The 14454-nt window shown below is 48.1% G+C and overlaps 1 protein-coding gene across 1 annotated transcript in view; it reads left to right on the top strand.

Annotated features, from left to right (window-relative positions):
* CTNNBL1 (catenin beta like 1) overlaps positions 1 to 12542 on the top strand; it is a 47326-nt gene extending 34784 nt beyond the window's left edge. Inside the window, exons 13-16 of the mRNA XM_063404511.1 lie at positions 965 to 1045; positions 6520 to 6657; positions 7251 to 7323; positions 12300 to 12542. Of these exons, the coding sequence (XP_063260581.1) occupies positions 965 to 1045; positions 6520 to 6657; positions 7251 to 7323; positions 12300 to 12388 (381 nt within the window). The 3' untranslated portion in view covers positions 12389 to 12542. The remainder of the gene's footprint in view (positions 1 to 964; positions 1046 to 6519; positions 6658 to 7250; positions 7324 to 12299) is intronic.
* Positions 12543 to 14454: the final 1912 nt, after the last annotated feature.

Genomic DNA, 14454 nt, shown 5'->3' with positions numbered 1-14454 from the left:
GTTATAAAAAGCCATCCTCGTACCTGCCTGTAGAGGCTTTTGCTGTCACAGACCTTTGTTCTCTCATGCACATTGTATCTACAAACTGCAAAACTGGACATTTAGTGCATGGCCTCCACATCCCTTGTGCTCTTGTTTTCTGGTGCTCTTGCATATGGTACTAGCAATTCTGTCCTGGGTTGTGTCTGCTGAAACCTGGCCGTAGAAGACAGTCTGTGGTATTACATCGTGCTGGCTCTGAGATCAGGGCAGCATGGAAAGGTGCCAGTGTGTCTGGTGAAGCTCTTTTGCAGAGAGTTTAGGAGTTGCTGTGGTACACATTTAACATTCCCCACTCTTCTCCTAGAATATTTCACTCTAGTGGTGTTTGCTCTGGGAAATTCTTCCCAAAATATTTACATGGTGTGGATAGATCAAAGCTTTGCAGAAAAGAAATAGCTTTTGCAAACCAGAGATCCCAAGGGATTTGTAAATTCTGCCACTGGGAAAATACTGGTTCCTTAGTATTCCTCATTAGTGTGTTTTAAAGGTGTTTTTCATAACCTGCTCTACCAATTGTAGATAATTACTGGATAGGATTTCAGCAGCCTTAACACAGTTCAGAGGAGAGTGGGAGACCTGGAACAACCAGCACAGATAGACAAATCCATTGGGGAAACCAGGAGCCTGGAGGACCACAGCACAGAGAGTGAGCTGGGGACACGTGTCTGTTTGCTGCCGTTTATGTGGCACTGATGGGACCGTGTTCCCATGCAGGATGACATCCAAACGCCTGCAGCCCCAGCGTGCTCATCCGACCAGCACTTGCACCCTCCTTCTGTAACACATTCCTTCCTGGGAGGGACAGAGCTGCCTGTTGCTTTGTGAAGGCTGAAGCTGAGAGGAAAACAGAATTGCATGAAGGATTAAAGATGATTGCCTTGTTTCTTTTTCTTGCTTACATCTCTCTCTTCTGCCCTTGCAGGTTGATAGGCTGATGGAACTGTATTTTAAGTACCTGGATGCAATGCAGGCAGCTGATAAGAAGATTGATGGGGAGAAACACGTATGTATTGCTTAAGTTTTGCCAGGTCATGTCTGTAACACCTTGGCACAGCCATGTCATCTGCACAGGACTTTAGGCTCAGCCAGTCACTATTCTCAGGTGTGCCCTCATACCTGTGCTGTTGCCTCTTAATTCCTATTGCCTCACTTTCCAAGTTCCAGGTAATTTCATTTAAAGTGGGCCAAGAATTTCTCTACAAGTGCTTCTGGCTGTCTCTTAGAGTGAATTTTACTAGAAGTACTTCAGTACTTCAGAAGTGCTTCAATTTGCCTTCACTTTTACCTGGCTGCAGTCCTGCTTGGTTTGGCAGATGGAGAGCAGGTGAAATGCAGAGAGACAATTACATGATAATGTGTGAGGCCTCCTACCCTGGTCTGCAGAGTTGTGATCAGCGGTGAAAAGTGTCTGTGTTGATGAGTTGGCTGAGGTGCAGCCAAGGGCTGTGTGCTCTCTGCACACCAGCAGCGAATGTTTGAGTGACACGAGCCTTGGTGCCGCACAGCACTTTCTTGGAACTGAAGCTGGAACAGACCTTTTGAAAGGGAACGAGTGGCTGGAGTCAGGAAGCAGCTTGCAGAGCTGTTAGCGAGCTTGGCTAGCTTCCCACAAGATTATCTGTATCAGTGCTGGGGAGGGTGTGAGATTGATTAGCACTGATGGAGAGCAATGGCTGCAGCTGCCGTCTCGCGCGCCGCGCGCTCCGCGTGCCACGGGCAGCAGCCCCCCACCAGGCCCCGACAAACAGCTGCCTTCCTGCTGCCAAGGCTGCTTCTCCAGGCACTGCCAAACATTCTGAGGGCATCGGAGCACTGCTGCTGCTCAAAGAGCACGGCAGTGAGTGATGAATGGAGCTGCTTTTGCTGCCAGCACACAGGCTCCATATGGACAGTGGCAGCGTCACCACAGAGCGGTGGCCTGGAGGAAAACAGCGTTTACCCTTTCCTGCTTTCCTTCCGTGCTCTGTTCTTCCTCCTCAGAACAGGGCAAGAAATTATTTATTCTTTGTGTTTTGGTGTTGGTGTGGGGGTTTTAGAACTCAAAAATCAGAATGGATTTTTTCAGTTGAAGCCTTCTAGTGTGTTGGAGCTGCATGTACAGCGCCCTAAAATACCACATGCAGAGTGAGGGTATGTGCCCTTTATCCAGGAACAGCCTGGAGCAGCCTGCAAACGTTAACATCTGTAGCAAACAGCCAGCACAAAGCAGGAGTGGAGGGGATTTGAGTGTGAAGAAGCTTTTGTGGAAGCTTTTCAATTAATAATATTAACCCATTCGTGTCTACTAAATGCACAAGAGAAGTAAAACTAAGGAATATCAAATTCTCATTCTGTATCCAAAATAAATGGATCTCAATTCTTTACCTTCTATTAGAACTAATAATAGGATTTCACAGAAGCATCTCATGGGTGCAACACATTGGCCGCAACACGTATAAAATATGATGTTGAAGTTCATTGCTAGCTTGGAACAGTTTTGGAGAATTATCATTTGCTTTAATTTGTAGCATCATCAGATGGTCAGTGGGATATGGTCTCCTGAGATCTGAAGTGGCTCGAGTGTTTGCCCCACACAGAAGTCATCATTCTGTCTGTCACATCACAGCACTGTCTGGCTGTGACAGGATTTATGGGGCACTTTAATGTTCCTTGTTGTGGCACATAAATCACTGAGGTGGATTGTGTGAACACTTTAGAAACTGTTCTATTACTGGGGGTCTTTCGACCTTCCTCTTGCAGTAAAGGACATAGTACCCCAAAAATCTGGTATACAGATCCTCACCTTTCTCCCTGCCCCATGGAAAAATGATACTTGGTGAGATTTACAGGTTCAGCCTACACTGACAAGAGTGAGATCCGAGTCTGATGGACAGAGTATCCTGGTGTAAGTCTTGCATTACAAGGAGTGAAAAGCTGCTTACACAAGGAATGACTGAGTGCTTTATCTTTAGTAGCGCAGCTGGCATAAGAAGCTCCTGCTCTTGCAGTTCTCCTCCTTTTTATTTCTTTTAGTTTGGCTTATTTTAGTGATCTGCTTTATAGCCCTGCTTTTCAGCCCATGGCAGTGATGGTGGGGGAATAGTTGAGGGTGGAAGGGAGGGGAGGAATTTCTGAAGCCAGCTGTTTTGTGGAGAAACAGTTGTAATAATCTGCACCCTAATCTGGACTTGAAACAGGATGAGGTCATTGAGCCCCTTCTCAGTGTTACCCCCTTGTTTGCTTCAGTGGAATCTGTTCAGAAGGGTTCAGAGGTGATAACTTGGTGATTATCCTGATTGCCATGAGAAACCCAGCAGCAAAGTCCGTAAGAGCGTTGTCTCCAACACCTGATGCCTATCTTAGCACTTTTCTCAGAGTTTTTATTTAATGAAAATATCTTGTTCTCCTCTCAATTTCTTTAATTATTTCTGTAGGAAATGGTGCAACATCCTGTGGCCTTTACTTTTCTCTAAAATGAGGTATAATTATGGGTGGCAGCAATAGCCTTGATGATCTCTAAAGATGGTAGGAAATGACAAGAGATAGTTTAATATTTTTATAGTTCCACAGAAAATTATGCTCATCAGGTTTATTCAATAAAATATTCTCACCAGACACTTTGTGCTATAATGACTTACAAATTACATGCTAATTGTGCTACAGCTCAGCCACTCCATCCTTGAAAGGAAAAGGTGGAACTCCTAGGATGAGTGTGGTATCCACAGGTGGGGATAACAGGTGGGGATTTGTGTCAGCCCATCCTTTCACTTTGGTGTAGAAAGGCCTAATTGCCTGGAGCTGTGCTGAGGGCAGGACATGATGGCTGAGTGTGGCTCTTAGCCTGTGGTCTGCAGGCCCCTCCTGAGCATGTCTTGCATCCCTCAGCTCTTGCCAGTGATACAGAGACAAAGTAGTAAGGGGAGAGACTCCATCCTTAGAGTGAGAGGCACATTGTTGTGCTTGTTTTGGTGCCTGGCTGTTTGGAACATGCTCATTTCTGTCCAGCTGGATTGGCCTCTCTGTTCCACATGGTGAGGATGTAAAACCAGGATCCTGGAGGTGTTCTTTGTTCTTAATCAGTACCCATTCCTTTTGCTCTGCCCAGCTGTGCAGTGTGTGCTGGAAGGTGAGTGATAGATGAGGAGGGAGGAGGGTGCAGAAATCTCCTGGAGTGCCCATGTGGAGCAGTGTGATCTTTGGTACAGGACTGGTACACCCATTGCGTCTTTAGGCTTGGAGTCTCTACCTGACACCTCGAGGCCTGTCAGTCCTGCCTCATTAGTGTGAGAGAAGCTCATTTTAGCTTCACAGAAGCCCATCTTATTGCTGTCTTCTCCCATCAGCAAGGGGCATCTCAGTACATATTGCTGGCAGATTAGAAATGGCACCTGAGTGCTCATTTGGAGGTTAGCGACTGACAGCTTTGAAAGAGAGACCAAGTGGGGAAGGGGCTGTTTGGTACTGTACTGGAGGCAGATTAGCACTGAAAGGGTGGCTGTGGTTTAAAAAAAAAAAGAAAAGAGGACTGTGAAAAGGCACCTTAAAACTGTACTTGTTGTCTAATTCATATCTGCTTAATTTACTGGCACAAAATAATCTTCTCTGCTGAGAGGGGCTGTTAGAGCCGCCACCGCTGTGTAATCAAGACCGCGGCTGCCTGGATCCGGCTCCTGTGATCACCGTGCTCAGACCAGAATACAGAGCAGACCCAGCCTTTGTTTCTTGCTCTGGAGATTCAGAGTCCTGGCCTGTGGCTGTTTTTCTGCTCAGGAATTTAGCACTGTTGAGCAGAGGAGCCAATGAGCCTGTATGCAGTGTGAGCAGTGGTTCAGGAGTGAATGTGTTGTCTTTCTTGAGTGTTTTTTTCAATAATTTAGTCAGTGTTCAGCTCACTCACTAGCCAGACTCATCATTGTTTAACTTTAGAGACCAGATTTGAGCCATTTGGCATGGATTTAAGGTGAGGGAAGTCACTCTCTGCACAAAATTGGATTTTTCTGTTTACTGGCAAGAGCTCACATGCAGGCTTTGCCCAGTTGTGCCTGTGCCCATGATTTTGAGAACCTGGAATAAATGACAGTCATGCATGTATTGGAGTCTTCAGGATCTGATGCTAAAGTGTCACATCCGAGTGTAGCCAAAGCAGTTGATTTCACAACACAATTAAGAAGTCCCTGTCTTCTAAACTTGTTCTTTTACTAGTGGACTGGATTTCTAGGAGAAAGGGAGAAGTATTTCACTACCTAAGCTTTCCTCTCCCTTTCAAGAGAAAGTGAGAGTCAGCCAAGTCACTCCATCAGATTTCTATCCAGGGAGCATCCACTGCCCCACTCCAGGGAGATTTGCACAGGGATCATTTTCCTTCTTACACCTAAAACCCTCAGCTCACCATTAGGTGCAGGGGCTTGGCTTGACAAAGCAGCAAAATTTGGCAGCCTCAGTCAGCTTTGGCGCTGGTGGCCTCGCGTGTGTGCGTGCCTGGAGCACGTGTGCCCGAGGAGGCGCGTCCTGCGGAGCGTTGCAGTACGGGGTGATGGCTCTAATGAGGAAATATTGCTCCTCTGGTGTGTGCCCACACGGCTGTGGAATAAATCACGGAGCTGCAGCGAGCTGCTTCCTTTGTTTGAGAACAAAACCAGAAGGCAAACCCCAAAATGCAGAGGTGACACGTGACATGGTTGCTTGGGCCCGTCAGCCCCCGTGAGGAGGCAGCACAGGCACATCCTGGGGGCCAGCTCAGAGGAGGCCGCTCTGAGCTCACTGCCAGGTGGCTCCTGCCAGTGTTTGGAGGAAGATGGGTTCTCTGGACATGAGGGATGGGATGGGATGAGTTGGCCTCTTTCATTTTTCCTCTGGCCTCCCTCTGGGCAGGTCTCTCTGGTGAAACTCATGTATACAAGGAAGCATGGATGGTGGGTTGTCATTCCCATGGGAATCGGTGCTCTTTGGCTAAAAAACCCTGTCCCAGGTCTGCCCTGGCAGCACCCCTTAGAAAGACAGCTGGAAGAGCCTGGTTAGGCACAGAATAGCTATCCTTGAGCAGGATTTTCAGATGTGTTTTCTCATCTATCAGTCAATAATGAAGCTAGAAGCCCAATAAGGCTTAGAGTGTGCTGGAGTCATGTTCTGCACTGCCAAACAGCACCCTCAGATGGCCAGTAAAAGAGCAGGTTTTGTTCCATTCTGACAAAGAACTTGTAAATCACAGGTACACGGGTCTGTTCCATAGTCACACACTCTCACCCTTCAATGTAGAAATGTGATTTGTATGTTTAAATTAAAATTTTAACTTGCAGATGGACACACTTCACGACCAGCAAAGGCATAACTTCTTCAAAACTGAATGAAATGTTTTGTGAATTTAAATGAATTATTAAAAATACTTTGGCGAGAAATATATGGCTGATAAAAAACCACAAATTCCACCAATATTTTAGCACTCCTAATGGGAAGTAGTCTGAGAGAATCCTCAGACCTTTCCTTTGTGTGGCTTTTCAGGACATGGTGCGTCGAGGAGAGATCATAGACGATGACATGGAAGATGAATTCTATCTCCGTCGTCTGGATGCTGGGCTCTTTGTGCTGCAGCTCATCTGTTACATCATGGCAGAGATCTGTAATGCCAATGTTCCCCAGGTAAAGCTGCATAAAGGTTTGCAGATCATCTGTGGTTCCATTCATGGTACAGACAAGGCTCTAAATCCTTGCAAATGCTGTGTTGAGTAATTGTTTCTCTGATTCTCATTTGGGGAGGAAACCTCCTGTTTATTGTACTTGTGTCTGTACAGCTCCATCAAGTTGCAGCAGATAGGAGGGCATTAGTGGGGACAGAAGCTGATTGTTGTCACTAAATTCATATAATCTGTGTGAGCGAGGTCAGGGTTTGGAATGGAAAGGCCATGTTGATACCATTGCTGAGGGAGCAGGGGAAGGGGACCTGCTCTCAGGAGGTTTCACAGAAGCACAGCTACAGCTTTTCTTGATCTGTGCAAAAATGCTCATCTCTGCTTCCTTGTTAATACATTGGAGTTTGGGAATGCATTCAGTGGCTTCTTATTTCTGTGCCATGTGCCTTCCTGAGTGTTCCTGAGCAGATGTGGAGGGCTGCCAAGACTGAGTTGGTTTTTATGGTGCTCAGGTCTCTGCTTATCCCTCAAAGAGGGAAAAAATAGGGCTGTGCATGGACTTGTGTTGAAGATCTCTTTCTTCTCTGTCCTGCTCCCCCTCAGATTCGTCAGAGAGTCCACCAGATCCTGAACATGAGAGGCAGCTCCATTAAAATAGTTCGGCACATCCTGAAGGGTGAGTAGAGATATCTTTGTGCAAGCGTCTCGTGGCTACCAGGGACAGCTTGGTCATCGCTTTGCAGGATGAGCCTTCACATGTAATTCTCCTTGGCTTCCTGAGCATCTCCAGGCAGCAGCTGAGCAGTGTTCTGAGATGCTGGCAGGGCTGGAATCACCCTGATTAGTGGCGTGCTTTGCTTTGCCTCCGAGTTAGGACACTTGCTGTAGCTGCTGTCAGAGAACAGCACATCACTCCACGCTTCCATCAGCCCCAGTCTGGCTGGAATTCACTGCTGACATTAACGTGAGAGTAAATATTTAAGGGAAGTGTACATGCCTGCTAGAGGGAAGAATAGTGGAGTCTCATCTTTCATTAACATGGCCCTGCACTTTACCATCTGCACCATATTAGTACCCATGGTGTATTTGTCTTGTTCTTAGTGTCAGATTAATATGGATTATAGCATTAAAGTATCCTCCATAGCTTTAAAATGTAGCTGTTGTGATTTGCAATCCCAGTTTTAAAGTACTGCTTGTTATTTTTAATGCTCATGGTGAATTAGAGCAATGCCTGTTTGAGCTGTGGCCCTCCTCTGCAGCCTGCTGTCCTTCAGCAGCAGCAGCCAGTGGAACTGGGGGAGAGGAGGGCAGGACTCAGCCTCTTCCCATGGCCCCTAGAGCTGAGAGGCTTAGTGGGAGCAGCAGGGAACCAGATGCAGAGAAGCAGAGATTCCCAGAGAAGATGCTTCTTTATAGAATGTATCTGCTCCAAAGGGGCTCTGTTGTTTTCAGCGTGGGGTGAGGAGTCTGTTTTTATTCTGGAGGGAAAGGAAGTTTGGCAGCATTTCTGGGATACTGGGCTGTGGGATGTGTTTCAGTGTTTCTGCTTTCTTTGGGAGCAACAATGTTCTCCTGGGCTTTTTTTGCCCCCACTTCAACAATGGCAGATACACACAGCTTATTTCCTGCAGAACCTGTTGGTTTTCTCCCTTCTCATGTGCAGGAAAACAGGAATCAGAAGGCTGGCTGGTATGACAAAATTAAGAATGATTTTCTGACAGCGTGAGATTACCTACAGTTACAGGCAATCTCTTTGGCCCTTGTCCTTGGCCACAAAGTGCAAGTTAATGCCTGCTGGTGAGCAGGGGGCTGCACAGGATGTCTTTTCTGATTTTAATTATGATACTGGAAAATTCCTGCCTCTAAACTGCCCCTTTCCAATGTGGAGTACGGCACACATCCGTGTTCAGATTCCCACACTCGCCCTGAGCCGTGCATCCCTGAGGGAGCTGTCTGCACACCTCCCTGGATTTGCACACCTCACGGTCACGGCTCTGGGTTGTTGACTTACATACCAAGCTGAATTGGAGGGCAGCTGCATTAACATTTCATCTCATTCTTTCTTTCCCAGACAGTGACTTGCATTGTGAAACTTTCTCCACGGTTGTCTCGGGTGTTGCAAGCTCAGGGTTGTGCTGGGTTGGGTGCTCTCAGCAGCACCACGTTCCCTGCCTGAAGGGGCACATTGGCTTGTTAATAATGCAGGGATGGGTACAGAGTTTGGGCTCTCACTGCAGCTCTCCCCAACTCTTAGACTTGCCAGTTTTAGAGACTTTTAGAGACAAAGTCAAAACCTCAGTTATAGATTTCTTAGTGGGTGCTTGTGAAATCCAGCAGTGGGACCTGGGAGGCAGGAGCAGCACTGGACACAACTTCCCAATGAAGCAAAGGGGTTGGAGCAGGGATTTGGGTGTGGACCCTGCAGTGTGCTGCTGGTGGGTGCTGGGGCCAGCAAGGGGCTTCCAAAACTTCCCTGGAGTCAACTGCACAAGGCTCTATTGCAAGTGACTGAGAGATCAGGAACTTGAGCCTTGGTTGGAATGTTTCCAGGCTACTTCCCAACTTGCTCTAAGGACAGATGAGGACTGGTTTATTTTTACGTTTCGTTCAGTGTTTTGCTCTTGTTCAGTTTTTATTTTCTATTTTTGCATACTAATTAGGTGCTCAGTTTTTAGTTTGATTTTTATGGCCTACATATTCTCCATGTTTCTCTGGCAACCTGACAGCTGATGGATCCCTTGGGGTGGCTCAGAATTACTTACGATGCAAGCAAGGAAGCGAGACTGTTTTCTTATGGTAGAGCTTTCAAGGGGGAGGAGTGGGCAGGGAATAACGGGAGGCTCATTAATGCATTTCTGCAGGCTGACCAGTCCTCCCACACTTCCTTTTTCTGGAAGATCAAGCATTTCTTGCAACAGGACAGTTAGTTTATGCTTTGGAAGAAAACAACCGAGTGGTGTGTGCCTTGGCTAGGGAGATGCTTTGGGGATGGAGGCTGGGTTTGGGATGGCAGCAGTGTCTGTATCTTGGGGAGCTGCCTGGTCTCCATCTGTCATTGGGAATGGAGTGAAGCACAGGCCTCTGAAGTGATACTTGGCTCTGGAATGGCAAATCTCCCTGTTCCTCACTGATCCAGAGGGACTAGCCATTGATCCTGGCTCTCCCAGGAGCTGTGTCAGAGCTGCTCCTGCTGAGGCCCCTCCCCTCACACCTGGTGTCAGGTGAGTGGGCACACTGGGAGCTTGTGGAATGTCTGCTGCACATTCCAGTCCAAGCCTGTTAGCACAGGTAAACACAAAGGAAGGGTCAGTGTGCTCTGAGGATGGAGCTCAGTCTGGCTCATGGTGCCTCCATCTGTGCAGGCTCCAGAGCTTCCAATATCCATTACAAGCCTCAGTATTTCCCAATTGATTTTTACTGTTCTGTAACCATTGTATTTTGTCTAATGAAGCAGAAACCAATCTTGGGCTCTTTCCCTTTGTGTAGCTACAGCAGTGTGTAAGCTCTGGTTAACTGTTGGCAGGGGCAGCTTACATTTGATTTTTTTTTAGCAGTCTCAGTGTAGTGGTGGCATTTTAAATAAAAAAGTAAATACATAAAATCTGAGTCAGAGATTTACTTTTTTAAGCCTAGTTCTGGGGGTTTTATCTGGTGTCTTCAAGCTGCTAATGCTTCAAATGAGTATTAACAGCTGTCATAACCCAGTAAACATTCTGCCTTGGAGTCACTGCCTTGGAGTTTTAGTCTTACAAAGCCTAGGTGTTTAGAAGGAGAAATGCTGAGTTTTGGACAAGATAAGAAGGATTTGTGTCTTGTTTTTGTTTGGGTGATCTCCTGGTACAAAGGAAGGGCAGTGTCTTTAGTGGCACGCAGCAGCTCCCTGCTTGTGCCCTAGTCCAGGCAGTCTGGCCATCCTTACAGCTGGGGGCAGAGCTGCTGGCTATGCCAGGCTTGGAGACTGTGGTGTCCCTCACCTGGGCTTGGAGAGGCCCCTGCAGGTGGGAAGTGCTGCCCTTGGGCTGCAGTGAGCTCCAGCACTCGCATCCACTGTGGCTTTTCCAGAGACACTTCCCTGATGGAGCATGGAAGGGGCTGCTAGGGACAGAGCTGGCTCCTCCACCAGCTCCTGGGGCACGCTGCTGACAGAAGGCTCTGGTGCTGCCTCAGGGACAGGGGAGCCTGAGCTCAGTGCCAGCCTTGCCTGGGAAGGGGGCCCCATCCCTGTGCACTGGGATCATCTCCTGCCTGAGGTTTGGATTCCCAGTGCAGCCCTTGGCCAAAGCATGCACAGCCATCAGTCCATGCACAGGGAGCTACGAGGAATCCATCCTTGAGGGAGCTTTCTGCTGCTTTTAAGAGCTGTGGGGAGCAGCTCCTCCATGGAGGGAAGGTGGTCTGAGCTGGTCCTTTGCTGGACAGTGATCAGCTCAGGTTCACCTGCAGCAAACCTCAGCATTACCACCTGCTCATGTTACAGGTAATGGAGCGGTTTATGAAGATTAGAAATATTTTTCCTAGAGTCTTGGCAGAGAACTCTACTGCTTTTACATGGAGAGAGAGAGAGAGAGAGAGAGTGTGTACACACAGGAGGGAAGACTCCCACATCAGCTAACTTCTGCCTGTCCTTACTGCTTTCAGTGCTCCTGTAACAAAGGCTTTGATGGAGCTCAGAGCGTGTGGCTGTGCTAAACGTATAAATATTAAAGCAAACTTTCTACAGCAACTTACCATTCAGTGCTGAATACAAGCTGTTCTGTTTGTTTGGAAGAAGGAAAAGAATGCAAGCAGGCGGAGGCAGGGAAGTGCTGTCTTAACCATCAGGCTGCTCCTGATTTCCTCAGATTTGTTCAGCTCCTTGCTTCAGCTCAGAACCTGCGTTTCATTTTTTCTTTTTAAACCGTCTTTGAAAACGCAGGTTCTGGTTGCAGGAGGGAGGGAGCTGGTAGGGGGTAAGAGCTGCCAGCTCCAAATGAATATCAGGAAGGAGAGCTCCAGAGGGAATGTTTAGTTCTGTGGTGTTTGGCCATGTGCATGGATGGGTAAGGCCGTGGTCAGTGTCTGGTGTCCTCTGCCTTATGACAAGGAGTTTGGATTGTAGTTAAAGCTGAACTGGTGGCTTTTCTTCTGTGTGATTAAAAGCACTGGTAGATGGAGGAATTGGGGTCTCCTTGGCAAAAGTCCTCATTCAGGATGCTTGGACAGCAGGCAGGTTAAATCCAGGACTGGGAATGATTAACAGTTGTCACAGGGCCCTCCTTTCCTGATGACACTCAATGTTCCAAAGGGGTCCAAAGGAAGCAGGTGATTTGCCGTGATTTATGGTACTGTTTGCATTTCTTGGGCATAATGCCATGATTCCCATGCCAGGGAATGGGTGCTCCTGGGTGCTGGTGTCTGCTTGGACCAGAGCAGGGAGTTCTCTGCCTCTGTCTGCCACAAAAGCTTTACTGAGTGTCAGCAGGTGCTTGTTATGCAAAGCTTTAACACTGGGGATGGGCAGGAAAACCATCAATGCTCCTTGCATTAATTCCCATTTGGCTGTTTGCAGCACTGTGGGTGTAGATTCTGCTGTGGTGTCTGCAGGAGTTGTTGCTGCCCTTCCTTTGTTCCTGTAGCACTCAAGGCCTGTGTCCCTCTGCTCTCTCCCTGCAGAGTACGCGGAGAACATCGGGGACGGGAAGAACCCGGAGTTCCGGGAGAGCGAGCAGAAACGGATCCTGGATCTGCTGGAGAATTTCTGAGGAGACACCTCTGTGTCTGCCCACAAGGACGTGGCGCCAGTTCTCCCTCCTTCTGCCCCTCCTCCAGCCTCTGTTGCACGATGAAAGTGATGTTTCTATGAAACTGCTTCTAAATGGGATTTGGGAGATATTAAAGATAGTTTGCTTTTTTTTAGTTCCTGGTTTGTTATTTGAGCAGTGTTTTCTGTGAGTGAGGCTGCAGCTGCATAGCCAGCACAAAGCCAGCATGAGGTTCCCATCTTTTTAATCTTTTTCCCCCTAAATCAAGCTGCCAAGGATCAGTGTGAAACAATACAAATATGAAATACAAATATAAAAATGAATACAAATGTATGCATGGCAGGGAGGGCACAGAGGAAGCCTGGATGGTTTGAGAGACTGTTTGCAGGTTATTCCAGCCTGATCCATTAATGAAAACGTACAACCCTTGCTCTGATGGGAACCAGGGAGGCTGAGGTGGTGGTGTGTGTCCAGTTCATCCCTTCTCCAGTGGCAGAAGAGATCCAGGAATTGGCCACATCAGCCATTCCTGTTAAATCCTCCCAAAGGTGAGTGGGAATTGAAAGTAGGTTCTGGCACAGGCTGGTCACTGTTCCCTCCTGAAGAGGGAGAAGAGGGAATGAATCCCTTGGGGTTTTACCCAGAACTAAGGGTGAGGGGAGCTAAGCAGTGACATGCCCAAATTCCATCGTCTTCCTTTTGCAGTCAGCTTTGGGTCTTGGCTGTGCTTGTTCAGTTGAAAACCAGTGTTGTGGTTCCTGGAGAGGGAGCTTGGCTCTTGGAGCAGCAGCAAGTCCCTGAGAGCAGAGGAGTAGCCCTGCCTGCCCCAGGGGAAGGGGCCACAGCTCGTTCTCATCACCCTCTGCACCACAGTGTGGTTTGGGGTGTCATTGTGCCAGACTCCGGTGCTTCCCTGATCCGGGACTCCCAACTGGGACAGGAGGTAGCAGAGGATATTTTCCTGCATCCTCTTTTCTGCTGCTGAAGTTAATGACTGTCATCACAAGCCATCGTGGCTCCCGCAAGCTGGGCCGTGCCTAATTTAGAGAGATTTGCATGCTGGCAGCATTCATTTTTTATCTCCAAGAAAAATGCATTGTCAGGGAAGCTTAAAGGCTTCCTTCAGTCCTGGCTGCACAGGCACTGCTGGCCTGGCACTATTGAACACTTGTGTTCAGGGGATCAGCATGGAAGTCATGGTTTCAGCAGCCACAAAAACTGCAAAAATACATTTTTTGTGCAGAACTTGTCAAATTCCTCATTTATTTCTTCTATTTTCAACCTGCTTCCTTCAAGATGTTTTTCCTTTAGCTTTCAGGCGTGTTTAGGTTTTTACTTGAGTCTGGGAATTATTTCCTTTCCACACCAATGGAGTTCTGGTCAGAGCTGGTCTCTGGTTTCCCCTGGAAGGTGACTGGCTGTCCCCTCACACCTCACTTGTTTGGAGGAGCATGGGAGAAAGGGAATGATGTAAGACAGAGTTTGAGGCAGGGCAGAAAGGGGACTTAGTGAATGTGGAACGGCTTCAGCTGAGAAGTGGGGCCACGTATCCGGGGGAGAAAAGAGCAGGGAAGGTCTTGAGAAAACTTCAATGAGCTGCCTAAGGGCAAGGAAAGTTTATAAAACCGAGTGTACATTTTAAACTTGATCTTGCTGTTTGCTGCACATGTGTGTGTATACATGTGATCATTTCCATGCACAGCTGGTGAGCTGCTGTGGGTGTGCAGTGCATGATTCCTGCTCCGAGTTGGCTCCTCTCAGATGGGGAAAACTCCTGCAGCACCTGCTGGGAGAGAAGTGTCCAACACTGCCACAGTGGGTTGTGCCAGTGAACTCTAGTTGGAAGCATTCACAGCAAGGGGCAGGGGCTGCAGGGACCAAAGGCGTGGTGGTGGGGTGTGTGGGTTCCCTGGACACCCTGGGGAGCAGGAAAGGGAGCAGTCCGTGCTGTCCTGGATCAGGAGAGGGAATGGGCACAGCCTGTGATGGGGCCAGGGCCTCAGCAACCTCCTGGCAGGTGGTGTTCCCTCTGCAGGGCCACCCCTGCACTGTCCCTCACAGTTCTC

The sequence above is a fragment of the Prinia subflava genome, chromosome 8, assembly GCF_021018805.1.
Source record: "Prinia subflava isolate CZ2003 ecotype Zambia chromosome 8, Cam_Psub_1.2, whole genome shotgun sequence".
Classification (NCBI taxonomy): Eukaryota; Metazoa; Chordata; class Aves; order Passeriformes; family Cisticolidae; genus Prinia; species Prinia subflava.
The sequence above is the reverse complement of the archived record's forward strand: the minus strand, read 5'-3'. Positions and strand labels throughout refer to the sequence as shown.